General features: G+C 35.4%; 2 protein-coding genes and 1 long non-coding RNA gene across 3 annotated transcripts; 1 reads left to right on the top strand and 2 right to left on the bottom strand.

Annotated features, from left to right (window-relative positions):
- Positions 1–6,260: 6,260 nt before the first annotated feature.
- On the top strand, positions 6,261–8,374 carry LOC147536998 (profilin-like). The gene is made up of 3 exons (XM_086642536.1): positions 6,261–6,815; positions 7,251–7,388; positions 7,960–8,374. Exons 1-3 carry the CDS (start codon positions 6,687–6,689, stop codon positions 8,092–8,094), a joined length of 402 nt encoding a protein of 133 aa, XP_086498662.1. The 5' UTR covers positions 6,261–6,686; the 3' UTR covers positions 8,095–8,374.
- Positions 8,375–8,538: 164 nt separating this feature from the next.
- LOC147536999 (Peptidase M28 family protein) lies at positions 8,539–14,786 on the bottom strand. Its single transcript, XM_086644112.1, has 12 exons — positions 13,381–14,786; positions 11,093–11,160; positions 10,811–10,892; positions 10,623–10,715; positions 10,379–10,531; positions 10,107–10,175; positions 9,941–10,028; positions 9,738–9,821; positions 9,542–9,630; positions 9,339–9,458; positions 9,116–9,259; positions 8,539–8,821 (listed from the first exon to the last, which is right to left on the bottom strand). The coding sequence occupies exons 1-12, from the start codon at positions 14,344–14,346 to the stop codon at positions 8,639–8,641; spliced, it is 2,139 nt and encodes a 712-aa protein (XP_086500238.1). The 5' UTR covers positions 14,347–14,786; the 3' UTR covers positions 8,539–8,638.
- On the bottom strand, positions 11,922–12,855 carry LOC147537000 (uncharacterized). Its single transcript, XR_015226157.1, has 2 exons — positions 12,568–12,855; positions 11,922–12,496 (listed from the first exon to the last, which is right to left on the bottom strand). It is a non-coding gene; the product is annotated as an uncharacterized LOC147537000 (long non-coding RNA).
- Positions 14,787–19,694: the final 4,908 nt, after the last annotated feature.

A 19,694-nucleotide genomic window follows, 5' to 3' on the forward strand; every position in this document is an offset into this window, starting at 1 on the left:
CCATACTCAATTGATAACCCCAACTCGGAACTTTGATTCGAAGAACATTTTAGTGGTTCCACACTTGAAGAAAAACCTGTTATCAACTGCTAAATTCACTAAGGATAATGACTGCTCAGTTGAGTTTTACCTATGTGGATATAGCATAAAGTATTTATTATCAAGTGACATTCTTACTGAAGGTCCTATGATAAACAACTTGTATCCTATTGAGTTCTTTCCTGACAGAGATCAAGAACTTCATGCTTCTCCTACTCTTTAGCATAGCAGATTACGTCATACTACTAAGGGAGTCTTAGAAAAACTAAACACTAGAGGACTAATCCAACTAGACTCTACGGAGTTTGTCAAAATTTGTCATTCATGTCAAATAGCTAAAAGTAAATGTTAGCCCTTCTCTGTGTCAGCCAGTAGTACCACAACTCCACTTCACATGATTCAGTGATGTAAAGGGTCCTGCACCAGTTCAAACATCCAATGGTACAAGATATTACATCCTCTTTATGGATGATTATAGTAAATTTTTCTGGTTATATCCTATGAGACAAAGATCAGAGGCATTGAACTGCTTCAAAATGTTCAAATCTCTTTAAGAAGCTTCTCTCCACTTCTATTAAAGTCTTTCACACTGATGGGGCTCCTGAGTTATCCAAAGGAGAGTTTAAGGAGTTCTAGATGCTAATGGTACCTTACTCAGGTGTTACCGTCCTTATACTCCTTAGCAAAATGGAGCTGCTGAGAGAAAGAACATGTAGATAACAGAAATGGGTAATACATTGTGTTTTCAAGCTTCACTTCCTAAAGCTTTTTTGGTATGATGCTTTTGAAGCAGCTTCTTATGTGATTAATATAATCCCTTCTAAGGTTCTTGATCACAAATCACCATATGAGGTCTTATTCGGGAAACCTTAAGATTATTCTTTTCTGAAAGTATTTGGTTGTACCTGTTATCCTCATCTAGCTTCTATTAGACAAGATAAGCTATACCCAAAGTCCACTAAATGTGTCTATCTGGATTATAGCTTACTTCATAAGGGATATAAGTGTTTTGATCCTCATACAACAAGAGTTTAGATTTCTAGACATGTTGTTTTTTATGAGGACACATTTTCATTTACTAAGGAAGTTGCTTCCACCTCTGTTGTACCTGTTCCTTCTCAGGTTGTACTTCATATTATATCTAAGACACATCAAATGCTGGAGCTTGAGCTTTCTATTTCATCAAATACTCAGCCTCAGTTTACAAATTCAGTACCCATAGAAGGACAATCTAGTACCTTTGCACCATCTTCTCATGAAGTTGTTGCTCCAACTCATCAGATGGTAACCAGGTCAAAATGATGAAAAAGTGAATGAAATAGTTCGATCTCGCATCAACTATCAAGTTGTAAGATATTAGATGTGGGATTTAATGTGTGACATGTTATGTGTTAGGTTTTAATTTCTTTTTGTCTTTAGTTAAAATGGTTTAAATTAATTTTGAGGTAGCTTATATTTAAAATCATTTGAAATAGATCTTCTCATCTATATAACAAAACAGCTTGGTTGTGACTAGGACAAGCTGACTAGGATAAAAAAATAAAAAAATTGCCAACTAGATTGGAAGATGACACCATGTATTTAATCCTTAAATTTCACCATAAATGTTCTCATTTAAATCACGTTTACTCTTCCAATAACCAATGCATTTAGTAAAAAAATATGGTTGGTAATTTAAATTCTTAATTAACTCCTATATTAGCACATATAATTGATAAGTAATAAATTATTTAAGTCTCTTCTAATGGGAGCCCAAATGTCGAATTGACTACTCACAAGTACCCAAACCATTCACAATCGACACTCAGATGATTATTCATCATCCCTTTTACTTACTTTCCTTCATTCACATATCAGTGAGAATTAACTAACTATTTAATTTTCTTTTAATCCGAGACCTTATATTAAATTGAAAACTAATGGTACTCTCTCACGTTCACTGTACCATTCATCGTGGGTATTTGTTCATCATCCAGTTATGTTACTATTCAATACCCACCCCCCCCCCCCCCCTCCCCACACCCCACCCCACCCCACCCCATAGGACTTTCTGTCTACCACCAAAAATTTTCACTCACCTTCTTTCAATTTAATGTTCATCGATGGATTGGTTTATAATTTTAAGCTACTCTACTTCTCTATAAAACCCTTATTCATTCTCAACTAAACCACACCAACTTAGTTCATTCCATTGTGTTTCGGTTATCCAAAATGATGTGGGATTTAATGCGTGACATGTTATGTGTTAGGTTTTAATTTTTTTTTTGTCTTTAGTTAAAATGGTTTAAATTAATTTTCCTCCACCATCTTTAGCCAGTTTTATGATTCTATATATATTCTTGTTATAAATGTGTATTATGGTTGATGGGTGTAAAAATAGAATCAAAGACAATCCTAATAGTATATATATATATGCCTCACAAAACGTACTAATATTCGGCCTTACTGTAGTTCGACACCGAAAAGTTTGAGTGAGTGTCATTGTTTGGGTCATAGGTATTCAAGATTTCGGTGATGTCTTATGTAAACTAAACATTACAATCTTTTCATAATTCGAATGCACAATGATTTAGTTCTTGTATTCTTCTATGTAATTCAAATAGATTAGTCTGCGTATATCAATCAAATTTAGTTAAACTTGGTCGATATTATGTTATTAGAGTCTAAAATTTCTGTTATGAGAATAGTGTTTGTAATTGATCATCTGTAATTAAATCGAAGCTTACCAATTCTTCATCCAAAAGTTTTGATGGTTTTGACAACTTCAAGAGACAAGCCACCAACTAGCTTCAATGTAATGAGTATCCTCAAATTTGAAGTTTATTTTTACAATTTTAAATTTTATAATGTGTAGTTTGAAAACAACAGAGAGTATTCTAAAAGACAGAGTTGTTGTTAATAACTTAACGGAATACGAAGAAAAAGCCTTCTAATTCAAAAGTGAAAAACTGACCCTGCCATTAGGGCTTGGTGCACCAAATAAGGTCAAAGAAAAACTTAAGGGCTTAATATGAAGTTTCCTTGGCAAAAATATTATTCGGTTCAGATGGTTTGTGTTCTTGAGGGTTAATTGGTGATAGACAATTGATTTTAGTTTCATAATTTTTTTTAATGTAGCTCTAGCTTTATTTTCCATCAAACTATAACTATCTTCATAATTTAGACATTTTACTTGCAAATAAAATAAACAAGAAGATGTCAAGTTTACAACATCGAAGTCAGACCTAACTGCAACAAAATAGGGAATTAACTAATTATGTAGTTAATGTTAATTAATTTCTTTAATTATAATTGGTTTCATCTAGAGTTTATCGTTTAATGCTAACTCGATATTTGTGTTGTTATTAGATATACAAGGATTCAATGCTTGATCCATTTAGTCGCTGAAGACTCTTGAGCTTCATTTACAAGTAAACCTTTCTGTTTTCTGGTTTGCCTTGTGTGATTCCAATAATGTGAGAATGACTTAAGAGCGGTTGCACATAGCTTCTAAGATACATCAAGATTATAATTTTTCTCAAACGTAAGATAATCACACTATAAATTTGAAAATAGAATTTCACCGTGCCGGAGGCACGGGCTATGTCTAGTATTGACATAAATAAGCTCAGCTCAGCTCGGATAATTAATACAATAAGCAAAACAACCGCTTTATTTTGGTTGCTGAAGTTATGATAACTTGTATTAAACTTAAAAATGGTGAATAAGTGAATGAAATAGTCTAATCCCGCATCAACTATCAAGTTGTAAGATATTGGATGTGGCATTTAATGTGTGACATGTGATGTGTTATGTTTAGTACCTATAATTTTTTCAGTTTTAACAACATTTTTTTTGTTACAACTTAGGATGATAGAAGCAGAAAAAACAATTTGGGATGCTAGCTATCACCATACTCTAAGAGTGGAAACCTTACTAACTAAAACCATAGGTGGGATACTGAGTAAAACCATACAAACCAAGAGGCATCCTATCATCGATGGCGCGGCCGTCAAGTACATCCCATACCAGACAAGCCAATAACTGAAGCGAGCTCGAGCATTTTCCTTCACTTCTACGTCTTTTTTAAATTCAATATTGAATATCATGCTCTTTGCGAGCATGATAGAAAACAAAAAAGAAGAGAATGAAGCTATTTCAGTAAATAAATAGTCTCTACACCAACGTCGCATTGAGCGTCGTTGGCAACACTGTGTTGGCCTAGCGTAGTATAAGTTAGGCCAATAAATACCAAACCACTATAGAGGGAGCTGGTGGAAACAATGGAGATGAGAGCTTTGACATGAATATTGGTGGCCATTGTTTTTCTGTGGCGAAAAAATCAAATTAAAATCACATCTAATAATAACTGTTTGAATTAACCATTAATATTTCAGACTATTTAGAACCCGAAATATAAAATTTTCATAGTATCAAATGAAGTATAAAACCCTTCTCAGTAATCTCATCTTTTGAGCATTAACCCCCCCCCCCCCCCCCCCCCCCCCCCCCTTTGTTCATTAATTGAATCATCCTATTCAAAAAAAAGTAATAAAGTATAAAATTTCAGAAAAGCTATTTCAGAGCATTTCTAACAAAATTTTGTTAATTTTGATTCAGTTAGAAAGGATAATGTATGTATTCGGATTCAGTTAGAAGACGAAGAAAGGGAGATAGTGTTAACGATTGGAATGGAGTACGAAGAAAGAGATAGAGATAGAGTACTTGAAGAAGAGGAGAGAGAGTTGATTTAACAGTTCGAATGCAGGGGATTTTAGTTTGATAATTTGTATTAAACTTAAAAATGATGAAGAAGTGAATGAAATAGTCTGATCCTGCATCAACTATCAAGTTGTAAGATATTGGATGTGGGATTTAATGTGTGACACGTGACATGTGATGTGTTATGTTTAATACATTTAACAACTTTTTTATGTTACAACTGAGGATGCTAGAAGCAGAAAAAAATAATTTAGGATGCTAACTGTCACCAATTAGAATTGCTTCTGTTTGCCTTCTTATGTTTCAAGATATTTGGATGTTCTAGAGAGAGAAAGTAAATGCGTTTTTTATGAGAGCATTTCTTTTGATGAGAGCATTTCTTTTGTTTAGAGAGAGAAAGTGAATGTGTTTCAAGATATTTCAAGAAATCAATCGATCAAAACACTCCTCAATGTCTTCCCTGACATTATTACTAGCAAATTTGTCGAGCTCTCGCCCTCACGACCACACCAGAAACAGTTCGTTGATTTGGGTGGGGATAGGAGTAGGTATTCTTATGGGTTTGGCTCTCTTTCTTATTTTTTCTCTTGGAGGCCGAATAGAGAGGTTGTTCCTGTAGAGACCGATATCCCTCAAGCCAACACAACTCCTGACGTTGACATGGTTATCTTGTCACAAGCCAATAACGAGTTTACCTCTGGCACAGAGACTTAAATTCAGCATTTTACACGTTCGCGGATGATGAAATTAAAATAAAAAAACCCATAAAGGAAACACATGAGATAATGTCACCGCCTAATTGTTGAATAGTTACTTCATAAATGACGGAAGAACTTATTTGGTAACAATAAATCTTCGTGTAACTTGTACGACTTTTTATTCTATAATTAGTGCCTCTGGCACGCGGACTTAAATTGAGCATTTTACACGTTCGCGGATGATGAAGTTAAAAGAAAAAACACATAAAAGAAAAACACATGAGATAATATCACCGCCAAATTGTTCAATAGTTAATAAGAGTTGATAGCAAACAGTGATTCGTTCGGAAATTTTCAAAAATGTTTTTCACGTTGATTTGGGCGAGAAATTTTATTTCGATGATAAAATTGTACTTTCAGCAAATGAGTTTCTTTTACGATATTATTTAAGCTTAAGTCTAACTTCCTATTTCTCCAAATTTTGATTTTGTAAATTGTCCTCCCTTAAAATTAAACACTATTGTAAAGCAATCTCGCATTAGTGATGAGACGGGGTGTGGTGCTCCTCTTAAAAGGTTAAGCACCCTTCCCTAGTGAGGCCTTTAAAACCCGTGAGGTCCATGTGTGTCAAAGCGGACAATATCACTAGTAGTCCAGAAGGTTGGTCTGCATCATCCTATAACTCGTTATCAACACGACTCGTTCTATTGTGATGTGGTCTTGGGAGAGTGTGTTGTAAAGCAATCCCACATCGATAGTGAGATGGCGTGTGGTGCTCCTCTTAAGAGGTTAAGTACCATTTCCTAGTGAAGTCTTTTTAAAATCGTGAGTTCTTTTAAAACTGTGAGGCCTAAACATACCAAACGGTCAAACGGACAGTATCACTAGCAACCTAGAAGACTGGTCGACACCATGGTATGACAAACACATATAAGATGGGGGACAAAATGTTTGTGAAATAGTAATTTTGACTAATTGCGGACGTGAAGGGCATTATACAATCCAGTTGAGAGTATGATAGACCAAGCCTTTTTATTTGTTTAATTATTCTTTGATTCTCTAACACCTAGTCGCGTGAATTCGACGCTACCATTTGTTTCTCTCTCTCTCTCTCTCCATTTCCCTCTAAATTCATTCATTCGTTCATTCAGAGCAAACCTGAAAAACCAACCCAAAGGAGAAGAAGAAGAACTAGAGAGAGAAAGGAGTAGAGAGAGAAAGGAATTAATCCAATCTATCAATCAAACAATGTCGTGGCAATCTTATGTCGATGACCACCTTATGTGTGATATTGAAGGCCTTGGTCAGCATCTAACTTCTGCTGCTATTCTTGGTCATGATGGTAGTGTCTGGGCTCAGAGTTCTTCATTCCCTCAGGTATATATATCCTGATTTAGATCTGACTAAAAAAAATCATGTCTTTACAAATGGGTATGATTGATTTTGTATGTTTATTGAGTAATAATTATGGGTTTCCAATATTTTGTTGTGTCTGATTAAAATTTGATCTTAGTCTGAATTTTAATGGTGATTGAGGGATTGGTTATTTGTGGTCTTTGTTCATCTGGATAAATCAAAAGGAAATTTGAGATTATTAAGATCAAGAGTTATTTATGTAAATAGATATTGATCGATTAAATTAGGTTTTTATTTTTATTATGATAGATCCCCATTTTTGTTATGTTTTGCTATTCAATTTTGAAGGAGATGAAGAATGATTACAATTATAATTGATGTTTATCTCATAATTAAGCTAGTTTTATGTTATGGATAACTAGTTGTTAATTACTACTTTATTGTTGATGATTGTAGCTTAAGCCTGAAGAAGTAACTGGAATTATGCTTGATTTTGATGAACCTGGATCACTTGCACCAACTGGCTTGTACCTTGGTGGAACCAAGTATATGGTGATTCAAGGTGAACCCGGGGCTGTCATCCGAGGGAAGAAGGTGATAACCTTATTTGGTTTATATTACATTGAAGATCGATTTTGTCTTAATTTTCGAAAGAATGAATAATAAAGCCGAGGGATCAATACCTTCAGCCCGAAATCTTGGCACCGGTCTATCCTGATGACTCACAGACGACACTAAAATCCAACAGGGTCTCTTTTGTAAACCGGATCAACTGCATCCGTAAAAACATGTGGGCAATCGAATACCATAACCATCTAACAGGAAAATATGTTTTACAAACAGAATGGTGAATACGTAGTTTTGTTTGGTTTTCTGTACACGGAAGTATAGCCTAAGGTAATCCTACTAAGGGTTCAAAATAACTAAGAACAAAAGAGTAAGGTAACTTACTATAAAAGTATAGAGTCTTGGTTCTTCCTTGCCCCCAAGTAGTATTGGGTCTCTCTCACCTCAAAAGCTAGCGAAATGAGATGAATATCCTCCTCGCGCCTATAAAGAGACCCCCTTCCACAACTAGTGTGGAACGAACTCTTTAACTCTAATTGCTCAACCAATCTTTGATTTGGTTCTTGGATTTTACCCCAATTTGCTATTTCTTTTACAGGGATCTGGTGGTGTTACCATCAAGAAGACGAGCCAGTCGCTGATTTTTGGTCTCTATGATGAACCCGTGACTCCCGGCCAATGCAACATCGTCGTAGAGAGGATTGGTGATTATCTCGTCGAACAGGGAATGTAATTGTATTTGCCGCATCGTTCTTATGTAATTTTCTGCAATTCTTTTTGGCATCTTAAATCAGCAGCTTGCATCTATCTACCTATGCATGCCTTGGTAACTTTGGTGTGGGATCTCTCATAGTGAAATAAGGTTTACATTATGTGTGAAACTTGTGTGGATTCAAATATAGATTTTTGTTGTTGATGATTCTCTTCCCTGTTTAAATTTGTCTCTGTAAAATCTCTCTGAATATCAAAGGGAGATAGGATGATTTTCAATTGAGTGAAGTAACCTTGTCCAATTACTTGCACTTCCATTTCATATCAAACCTCGTGTTCATTTTTTGCATCACTTCCTTTTCGTATCAAACCTCCTGATCTTATTTTGCGCCAATATCATTCCACTGCAGTACCTTTTGCTATTTCTTTTTTACCATGGCATCTCAATTCACAAACAAAAATATTGTGGAAATCGCACTTCTAAGTTTTCAAATTTTCAGAACTATCAAAGTTAGTATAATTTACATGAAATGAAATCAAGATAGTAAAAGAAGAACAATGGAGAATCATGTTAGTTGTCCTGTGAGGACTAAGGAAGCATGTTTAATGGCTCTAGAGGCTCTCCAGACTTCACGCTGAACCAGGCGCCATGACTCTTCTGTTTTTAAGCTCCTGGCATTATCAATGGCATCATCTATTCCTGGGAATGATTTTGATCCATATTCATCGTGCTTCGATGGTCCATATATCTGTCAGAATAAAAATGCAAGACCATTTGTGATCCATGTCAATTGATTACAAATGTATGAATGGCTGTCCAAAAACTTCAAAACCAATAGACTAACTGCCCAAACATGATTTGTTCGCGACAGAGCACAAACAGGGTAACAGCCGGACAATTGCACATTTTAAATGAGTCAGGCTTGGATTTTGGGCTTCGACAAGGGCCTGGGACAAATCTAATAGGTACATCCAATTCTTACTCGGTCAGGCCCGTACGGAAGGTCAAGTATCCCTAGCATTTTTGCGAAAACAGAACATACCAAATGCTTGTACCATGGCCTTCCAGTAAGCCCATCTGGATCCGTGAATGCTCTCTCTGTCATCATTAATCTATCATTTAGTTCTCTCACTTTCAGAGGATCTTTTCTCCACATTGTTCTCCACCCACTGCTTTCCTCTAATGCCTAAAATACATGAAATTTCCATTAGCTTTTATGTACTACATTGTATGTCTCTAAGCAGTTGCAAAATTTTCATCAATACCTTCCTCTGTTCATCAATTTTCGCAGCCGCTTTTTTAAGCTCCTTGATAGACTTGTACAAGGGTATGAAGCTTACGCCGTTCTTTTCCAAAATATGATCTTCTAATTCCTTTGCGCTTGACTGTTATTCACTCTATTACTATTATTGCTAACGACACATCACAGAGAGAGAGTGTGTGTGTGTGTGTCTTTGGTCATATATACCTGAAGTTCATTTGCGTAGGAGAGATAGTTAAAAGGCAAGAACATATCGTCAGCAAGACGAAGAGCAACCAAACCCCAAATGCTTGCAGCTGCACGGAGAAAAAGGTTTAGAGAAACGATGCCGATCGAATTAAAGAACACCTGATGATTGATAGAAGTGGAAAATTTGAAAGCATGAATATCACAAGTGAAATACCTGCTACATGCCTATGAAACATTGGATCTCCAAATTTCTTCATCCAAGTGAAATCATCATACATTGAGTGATACACAGGGTATCCTGCAACCGAAAACCGTTACATGAGGTACAAAAAATAAACCTTTTTCGTTGATTAAGCACATTCCATTTCTTCTAATGATGACATAACAGTAAGGGTAACAGAAGACATATATATATACCTCCACCAAATAACATGTCAACCGCTGAAACTCCGACATGTTGTACGAACGATGCGTAATCAGAACCTCCACCTCCTAATCTCCCGATCTTCAAAACATAAAGATTTCCGTGCCGTTATCCTTGAAGATGTGAGAGTGAATGATTTAAAATCTTTAAAAATCTTACCGTGGGGAAGTCTTTAGATCCAACCCATGATTCATATACAGATTGTGACGGGTTTTCTGGGTCTCGAACCTTCAAAAAAGGTATAAAATATTGTTACACCGATAAAACAGGCAAACTATAAGTAGCCCTAAAAAAATAAGAAATAGAAACCCGTTAAACAGAAAATAAAAAAGGGTTGCAACCTTACTACTGCTCTTTGTGACATAATTGTTGCGTGTTTTTTCGTTTAGTTTTATGCTTTCTCGGTATTATGATAAAAACTTTGTAGATACCTGTTGAGTGACTTGTTTGAGAAGTTCATCAAGCTGTGGAGTTGCAGAAGCATGAAAACCAGCTCCAGAGACTGCACAATCCATGTTCAAATATGCAACAACTCTTGATGCTAACATTTCCCTGTTCTCTTCAACCCATTCTGTTGAACCTATCTGCAACAACATTGTCCTATTTACTAGTTAGACAACACAAACCATATATATATATATATATATATATTTAGAGGGAGGGAGGGAGAGAGACCAGGCCATACTCCTCAGCATCCCAATTGGCCAAGATAATTGTTCGTCGAGGCCTCCATCCTCTCTTTTGCAACTTACCCAGCCTCCTAGCTACCTAAAGTATCCATAGAATTCAAGTGAATATATCTATTGAGAAATTTAACCAAGTAGATATTTTCGAAGAACATTGATATATCTAGATGAAATTACATCTAGTAAAGCTGCAGTTCCACTGTTAGGATCAACAGCACCGAATGTCCACGCATCTCGATGATTACCCAGAATCACAAATCTGAAAAATGTAATTTAAGAGGAATATTCAAGAAATTTTCGCATTAAACTAAGAACCTTAATCTTTGAGTATGAGGAGCCAACCGATCTTTTCGACCGTGCTCGTCATATGGAGCTATATAGCTCAATCAACACTTTTTTAATCAATTCAAGGAATTACTCGGTTCTGAGTTCTTAAGAGTTTAGAAGTTTGTAAAATACCTATCAAGCTCCTCCACTCCTTCAATTATAGCAATTACATTCTCTATTTTCGTTATAACGTGTTCTCCCTGTAATACCAAAACAAGAAAATAATGCAACAAAATTCGAAGGCCCATAATTGTACTTTCAGATAGGCCCCCTCCTGAGAGGCGGGCCCAATTACAACACGGATTTCATGAGACAGTGTACATATACCCTAAAGACCTAAAACAGATTGTTAGAAATATAGTCCAATATAGTCCCACATTGTCCAATTGCTTAAACTTTTCTCTTGTACTACTCCTTATAATGATCTTATGTAATAGCTATGAATATCAATACAAATCAATACAATTTCTCTTTTCTTACATGGTATAAGAGCTTCTAGGTTTCTTTCTTGGGTTAGTCGTTTATAGTCTTCCGCTAGCCGGCGGCGGTAGTCCCATTAATGGCTATCGTCCGCCGGACTTTTATCGATTTTTAGTTCAAGTTTAGTGTTTTTTTTTTTCTTTCAAATAAGAGTAGTTCTCTTCTAGTGTTGAGATCTAATCATTCTTCAATACTTTTCTCAATAGTATTTGAAGATGATGAAGATTAACAAGAAGATGAAAGATCCAAAGAAGAGTGATTTGTTGAAGAAATCACATGATATACTCTTCAATGATCTCAAGCATTTCAAATGTCAAGTCCTCCCCAACATCAAATCTATGTGTATCCATGGTCCATGAAGTTATATTTTGAGAGAAATTGGAAAGCTATTAGAGAGGGGGAAAAGAATTCATGGATTTCTTTGTTAGAATGGTTATATACCCCATGTTTATCTTGAAACTATACTTATAGTTCTCCAAAATCTTGATTTACAATATGATGCACATGAAGTGTTTGATAGAATGTATCAAAGAAATCATGCTTATTCTCAAAGATGGTTTTCTTTTGATGTTTTTGAAAACATGTTTGTGGGTTCCTTTATGGCAAAAGAGTTAATTCTCTTAAATTGATTTGCTCATACTTCTTATATCCAAGATGAGAACTCTCAAATGTTTGTTACTTTAGTAAGCTACTTGGTTCCATTATATTTTCTATAAGATCAAAAGAAGAGGAGACATGAGAAAGAGTATAAATGAAGAATAGAAGTGGGAAGGTCAAGATTGAATGATTGCTAGTGTTTATGTTCAACAACACATAAAATCAAGTAGATCAAAAACTTGAATTGGATCGATGATGTTGGAGTAATAATCATGTGTGAGGGCTATTAAAAACCAAGGTAGGAAGATCTCCAAAACCGGACAATGGTTAGTAATTGTCAACCGGGCAATGGTTAGTAATTGTCAACCGGACAATGGTTAGTAATTGTCAATACCTGGCAATGGTGCCAACTTTTCTTCATATGGAGAAAAGCAAAATCAACAACATCAACATCAAAACCTGACAATGGCGCCAACTTTTCTTCAAGTGGAGAAAAGCAAAATCAACAACAATATCAACATCAATAAAACCTGGCAATGGTGCCAACTTTTCTTCAAGTGAAGAAAAGCAAAATCAACAACAAACAACAACATAGCAACCTCACAATGATGCCTCCATCAAGTCAAAATCTACAAAAATTTTTTAGCAAACTCATGAATTTTTCACTAGCAAAAGTCATTCGTTTGAGGGGGAATGTTAGAAATATAGTCCAATATAGTCCCACATTGTCCAATTGCTTAAACTTTTCTCTTGTACTACTCCTTATAATGATCTTATGTAATAGCTATGAATATCAATACAAATCAATACAATTTCTCTTTTCTTACACAGATTATTTCAAACTAGAGTTTTCGAACAGGTTGTCGGCCCATAAATGGCATGGGGCAACCCAAGCCCTTTTACGATTCAGTTAAATGTTTCCGCAGGCTAACACCTGCCATGACTGTGCCAGTGGTTCGTGGTTATGGCCCAATGACCACACGTATTCGACGAGCCATTGTACCATGTATCGTAAAGATCTAAAATAGATTACTTCGAACTAGAGTTTTCCCAGTGGCCCATGTCGGCACAGAACCCACGTGTTTTCACAAATCAGTAATGTTTCCGAGCGGGCTCTGCCACGACCGTGGGCATGACACTTGACGTGCCCACGGCCTGTGGTCGTTGCTAAACTTTTGGTATCTGCCCACAGCATGCCACAACCCATTAAGTCGTCGTACCCAACCTCGTTGTGATACGTCAGCGACCCGAAGGTCAGTTAGGAAGTTGGGCTGACACAGCACGGCCAATTTCGAAACTATACCTCCAAAGCAAATAATCAAAGAGATTTGAGTTCTGCTTACATTGTAGGTAAGGTTGAGAACGGCAGGACCAGGTCCAACTCTATAAACAGGAGAGTCAACATCACCTTGCCAATCATCATTAGCCACTTGTCCACCTATGGACTGTAAGATCAATTCACCATCATCACCAGATATTGGCAAAGATGGAATCAAAGGAACTTCACCACCTTTCTCAATCTCATCTTGTGATAATCTCTCACAAGAATCAACACTGGGCCATCCTGGTGTTGATGGATCCCCAAGCCCATTATAAACTGTTCCAATTTGAACCCCACTTGGTGGCATCCACTTGTCATCAGGAAACCACTTGGGACCACCATAATCTTTTCTATCCGTATACACCAAAACACCCAAAGCTCCTGCTTCATACGCATTATTCACAATATCCCCTCTATATATTTTCCCGTATCTCGCTAGTACGACCGTATCCGATACGTTGACTCCCATTTCTTCCAAAACTTTATAATCTTCGACACGTCCGTAATTGACGTAAACCGCGTGTCCAACTGCCGTACCCGATTTAGCGTAGGCATGGAAGGTGGGAATCACTTCGTTTGCATAGGGATTGCCGCAGTGATTCTTTTGACGGAGATCGAAAGTGATGGTCGTGGGTGGGTTAATTAGGGTTAGGGTACGGGAAATTGGGTAGGTTAGGGATACGTGGTAAGGTACGATGTGGGTACGGATGTGGGAGTAGGATGTGAAAGTGGAGAGAACGTAAGCGGCGGCATCGGAGTTGGGTAAGGAACCGGCGATGTGAGGTTTGAGAGTGAGAATTTGGAGGTGATCGGAAATGGAAGAGTTGTCGATGAGAGAATTGGAAGTGAATAGAGAGTGGAAGGTGGAGTAAGTGGTGGTGGTGGTGGTGGTGGTGGTGGTTAAATAAGGCGGAGGGGAGGAGGTGAAGAGGAGGTAGAGGGATGTTGTTAAAAGGAGTAGGGTAGTTGATTTGAAATTGAAGAACATTGTTAATGGATGCTGCTGATCAAGATTGATTAAGATTTTGGGGGTTGTATTGTATATAGAGAGAGAATAAGATCAAGACTCAAGAGAGAGAGTGGGAGTATTTCTTTATTGTCTTAATATGATTAGTGTCACTATTCTGAAACTAAATGATTTAAAAAGACTTGAATACCACACATTAGTCATTCAAATGATTCAGATAATCACACATCCAACAAAAATTTACATTTGGAAGTAGAGTTTGAATAAATTCAGTTTTGAGTGGGGATTTTGATTATCTTAAAACTTGTGCCGCAATCTCCCACGAAAAGAAAATCTTTTTTCACAAATAGGGATGTTGATTAGGAAGTAGGAACGTTTGTTATAATTTTGAGTGAGTTGTACACATTGGATGAAAATTGGTGGAAAATGAGATGTTGACATTCAAAATATCAAATTAGACAAGAATTGCTCAACACAAGTGATAGACTTAAAACAACTAAAATTCAAGTCATACGCCAGTATACAAGTGAATTGTGTCGTAATACTTGTGTGTTTTGGTTAAGTGTTGCTGATTTAGCACATGGCATAAGCGATGGGCGCTTAATGTACTGGACGTTTTGGGTGCATTAATGATCATGTTCTCACCATTTGAGACTCTCTCTGTATATACAATTTTTTTTTTAGTATAGTTAAGTTGAGTATCTTCAATGTCAATTTAACAGGTTTCGCTAATTTTTTGAGCTTCCATTCATTAGGCAAAGAATTGGGTTAAAATTTGATACCAGACTCTTTTTTTTCTGGAATTGATACTAGACTTCTGGATTCCATTCGGAATTTTTGACAACTATTAGTATGTGTTTAATTTCCACTTACGGTGTTTTCGTGTCCAAAAGGAATCTTTAAACTTGGGAACAAAATAAAAGGGAAAAATCAATAAAGAATGATACCGACTTTCAAATATAAATACTAATACTTATACTAAAAAGATAAGGACCGAGATTGCCTTTTTTTTAATAACATTATTATCTTTAGTGACGTTACGTAACCACTAAGGTAAAAAGTAACATTTAGGTTGTGTTTGTCTTTTTCTTGTGTCTGAATCTGAATTAGCTGAATTAAATTTATTGTGAATTATCATTTTAACATTTATACCTTCACTTTTCTTTTTTATTTTGTTGGAGCAAGTCTTTTATTTTCTTCACTCTAAAACAAGTGTCAGATTTTTTAAAAATTCATATCCAGATTAAGAAAAACTAATAAAATAAACCCAAGGGCAAAAGACACCTCAAACCCTAATCTCCCTTTCTTCTCGCCTCCATTTATCTCCTCTCTCTCTCTTTCCCCCGGCAACAACTGCAACAATAAACTTTGAAACTCCATTGTACAGAAATAACAAAACTTTATTTTACAGAAATAACAAAGAAATTTTGTCAGTCTTAAACTAAGGACACCTTAAAAGAGAAAAGATTCAAAATATTAATTTAACATGCAAGTGAGTTTAATACTCCAGGTTCTAAAGGGAGGGGAAAAAAAATATTAAGTAACCATAAAAGTTGGGATCAAACTTGGGTGGTTTAACTTATTCAGCACGATAATCCGCTAGGCTAACATGTCTCGTACTCAAATTATTTCACGTTCAGTTGTCTTTATAACATCATATATGACTAGATACGAATAAAAAGGCCTCTGTGTAGTGGGGGGGCCTGTGCGGGTGCACGGCCCATACCCCTACCAAGCAGGCCCTAGACAATTTCAATATGAAGTTTTCATTTTTGGTTTTTTTTTAGTAAGATAATAATGGGGAGTTCTCAAATTTGACTGTAACCCTCATAATGGTGAAACTTACATTTGTTGTGGGGTAACATGAGTTTCCATCTTGTCATTTCAATGAAAATAAGGTAATGCAAATAGTGGGTGCTTAATTCAAACAAGTGATGGTGCCTATTTTCCCTCAATTAGATTGACCCGCGTTTTCGAGTCCGTTCGAAATACCCATTGAATTTCTAGTGTACCAAAAATCTTTAAAAGCACATATTATAGCCCATTGGTTGTACTCCTAGTGGCGCCTATAACATTTTTATACCCCGTTCCATCAAACGAGCAAGCATGTGCCATTTTCCCTGAGATATTCGAGTGTATGTCATTTTATGAAGCTTGTAATCAAAGAGGTCCCAGAAACAATTTATCTTTTACATCCCCAGTAGTCATAATAGAACAACAGTTTTATTGAAATTTCAATAACGTTGATGAAGTTGTAGACTAATAGTATAGAAACCGCATTTTATTTATTGAATACATGGGAAAACCACATGTCGTCCATCTCTAAGGTATAAATTTGTCTTTGTATTTTACTCTTTGTATGTATTTTTACATTAATAATAATAACTATGAAATGTGTTGTGTTTTTCATCTCATTTTCAATATCTAGCTAAAATCTCAAATTTAAATTTGTTGGTTGCTTCAGCCGCACTTCTGTTCAACAACGATCCTGTCACATACTTCCTCAAGCGGCGGAACACTCAATGCACAAGACTCGTTTAAGAAGAGTTATACTTGACCCTCGCTAAAGAAGACGTACTATAAGGCTACGTCTAACTCATTACCTGACGTACTAGAAGGATAAACAAACCCACCCAATGGATTGCAGAGACAGAGATTCAGGGAAGTTCCTCCTATCTATAGGTAGGAGGGTAACTTCTAATAGTTTCCCGTAGTTGCTCTAGAATCCTCTCCGAGGGTGACAACCCGCACAATGAGTTCTTGTTGTTCTCCAAGCAGTTAAAAAGATGCAAAAAGACCTAGGTACTAGACAGTGGTCAGTGGGTTTCCAACTCTTGTTGAATCCAGAGAGGGTGGGAAAGGTTTATCATTTGATCATTTTTATAACTATTGCTAAAACAAGTTTAGAATGATCAAATAACATATTCTAATTCTATGATATCCGGTAGTTATAGAATGTGATTAATTAAAATAATAAATTAATAAAATAAGTTTGAAAAAATCATGTTGGCGAAGTGAGAATCTTATAATGGTTGCAATTGAATTATATGGATAATTTTGTTATAAATTTTACGACTATAAGTAATACATTTGACTAATTTTTTTAAATTTTTTTTTTTTTTGAAGGACTAATTTTTTTAATTTGAAATTGCTTTTTTCAAAACCTAAAAAGCTACTCGGCAAATAATTATTTCAATCTTGGATTGGTCTTCCATGGTGTTCGAAATTTCCACAACCAATCAAACCTATATCACTCATTCATTCAAGAATTATGGATATTGAGGGAATGATTAATGACTTATTTTGACTAGAGCCTAACCCTATACTTTGGCTTAATTAAATCATTTTCCTCTAACCAATGATCAAATTAATCTACTTTTCAAATTTCAAACTAAAGCACTTATTATTAATATTAAATTACCTCGATTTTCCCCTATTAAACCACAAAAGTCACAATTTCTTTTTAGCTGCAAACAAAAGTCACAAAGTTAAAAGAAAAAATCTTCTTCAACTTATAACTTTTTTGCTTTTCTTTGTCTTTGTGATTCTAGTAGCTTAAAGCTACTTTTAGAATGAATAATGACTAAGAAAGCTAATAGATGAGAAGAAAACATCTTGATTTCATTAAATCCACATTTTGAATGGATATGTTTCAACTTTACTTTACGAAGATTTTAGAGAAACACACACTTTAAAGAACAAATTTCTTGCTATGCATTGGAAGAGTAGTAACCTAAAAATGATCGTTACCAATACAAGATCAAATGGTAATATTGACCCCTAGATTGGTGCTCATATTCAAAGTACACCCGTCTCTTCTCTAATATTAAGACCGTCTTTGGATAGGAATGATCATCATATGCCAAAAAATATCGGCAATCGTTGCAAGTGAATGTCTCTCCCATTATTTCAAGATGCAGAAAACCAAAACATTTCTACAATTTTAGTGACATAAAAGTCATGGAGATCATGATCATAGTTGTGTGGTATGATGAGGAGGGAAGATTGTTGGGGCAAAAAATTATGTGTACTAACTACTAAGGCCTAAGAGAGCCAAGTACATGAGGTAGTGATGATGCAACCTCCTAAAGATGGCACACCTTTCAACAAACAGGACTCATCCATCAAGTCTTTAGTCCTTACCTTAATAATCATTGTTGATTGTACATATTTGAATATTTCAACAGTAACAAAATTCAAATTTTCCACTCAAACCTTACAAACATAAATTATACTTTTCATAAAAGGTTTTTTATGGGTGGTCGTTTTGGGGCATAGGGTTTTGGTTGAGGATAATAAATACTTCAATATTGACTAGATGACATCCCAATGGCTTTAACAAGTTTGTTTTTATTTTTAGAATAGCGCAAAAATAAAACAAATATTGGTGGCGACAATCAGAGTTGGTGGTAGAAATGAGGAGTAAAAAGTAATAAACTAATCACCAGACATTTTTAGTTTTTGGGACATATCATTAGACTGTCTTCTGATCAATTTAGGTCAAACTTCGTAAAATTAAAGTCTTTATAACCCTCAACCAAAGTTGTTGCCCCAGAGCACCTACCTTTCTATATGGGACTATAAGACAAATTGAACTATGTTTTGTAGTAGTAGAGTTTGTGTATTATTTTTCTTCTTTTTTGGCTATGGTATTTTTTTTTTTTTTTTTTTGGCTGTGCTCTTCTCCGAAAATTTAGAAGACAGAGATTCAATTCACAGTAATAAAAATTCAACATTTTATTGATTTGTGTTAATAGGGTATTAATCAACTGAAGATACGAGTAAATGAATCTTAGCTCTCTACGATTGTCTTAAGTGTCTTTCTACGATTTTTAGTGTCAAAAATGTATAATGATGACAACTGTAGAGCTTACTTGCACTGATAGATCTTGAAGACAATTTGTTCCCTAACCGAGTCATATCAATAGAAATGAAATTGAACATATACTCCATATATTTTCATATTTCGGAATTTCTCAAATTTAATAATTAGTTTCTTAAAGTATGGGTTTAATTGTAAAGTATGGGAAGTAGAGTTATGGTGTTATTACAATATTTAGTTAGTATAGGAATGATATCAACAAAAACATAGAAAAACAAATTTGAGAACCCAAAATAGCTCAAAAACCAACACCATTCAAAGACAAAAATATACAAATCAAACCACAAATATTGCACATGGAGACTATGGGTATCCCTTTGTTTGTGGGTTCCAAACAAAGGTTCACCTCCCCTACAATTTAGATTCCTTCCACTTGTTTGGGAAGAGTGTCCTCCTTTGTAGGACCCACATTTAATATTTCCCATATTTTATTCAATTAGTTTTAATTAAAAAGTTTGAATTTTCACATTTAATATTTCCCATATTT

This window comes from Eschscholzia californica, unplaced genomic scaffold (genome assembly GCF_041429995.1).
Source record: "Eschscholzia californica isolate CP2 unplaced genomic scaffold, dmEscCali1.0.p SCAF_5, whole genome shotgun sequence".
NCBI classification, from domain to species: Eukaryota; Viridiplantae; Streptophyta; class Magnoliopsida; order Ranunculales; family Papaveraceae; genus Eschscholzia; species Eschscholzia californica.

Excerpts from the sequence above, each read along its gene's own strand:
- LOC147536998 (XM_086642536.1), top strand. The coding sequence starts at position 6,687 with ATGTCGTGGCAATCTTATGTCGATGACCACCTTATGTGTGATATTGAA. Across the intron at positions 6,816-7,250 it reads AGAGTTCTTCATTCCCTCAG|CTTAAGCCTGAAGAAGTAAC; the intron begins GTATATATATCC and ends TGATGATTGTAG. Across the intron at positions 7,389-7,959 it reads CTGTCATCCGAGGGAAGAAG|GGATCTGGTGGTGTTACCAT; the intron begins GTGATAACCTTA and ends TTTCTTTTACAG.
- LOC147536999 (XM_086644112.1), bottom strand. The coding sequence starts at position 14,346 with ATGTTCTTCAATTTCAAATCAACTACCCTACTCCTTTTAACAACATCC. Across the intron at positions 9,822-9,940 it reads TGACATGTTATTTGGTGGAG|GATACCCTGTGTATCACTCA; the intron begins GTATATATATAT and ends TTTCGGTTGCAG. Across the intron at positions 9,631-9,737 it reads GTTTCATAGGCATGTAGCAG|CTGCAAGCATTTGGGGTTTG; the intron begins GTATTTCACTTG and ends TTCTCCGTGCAG.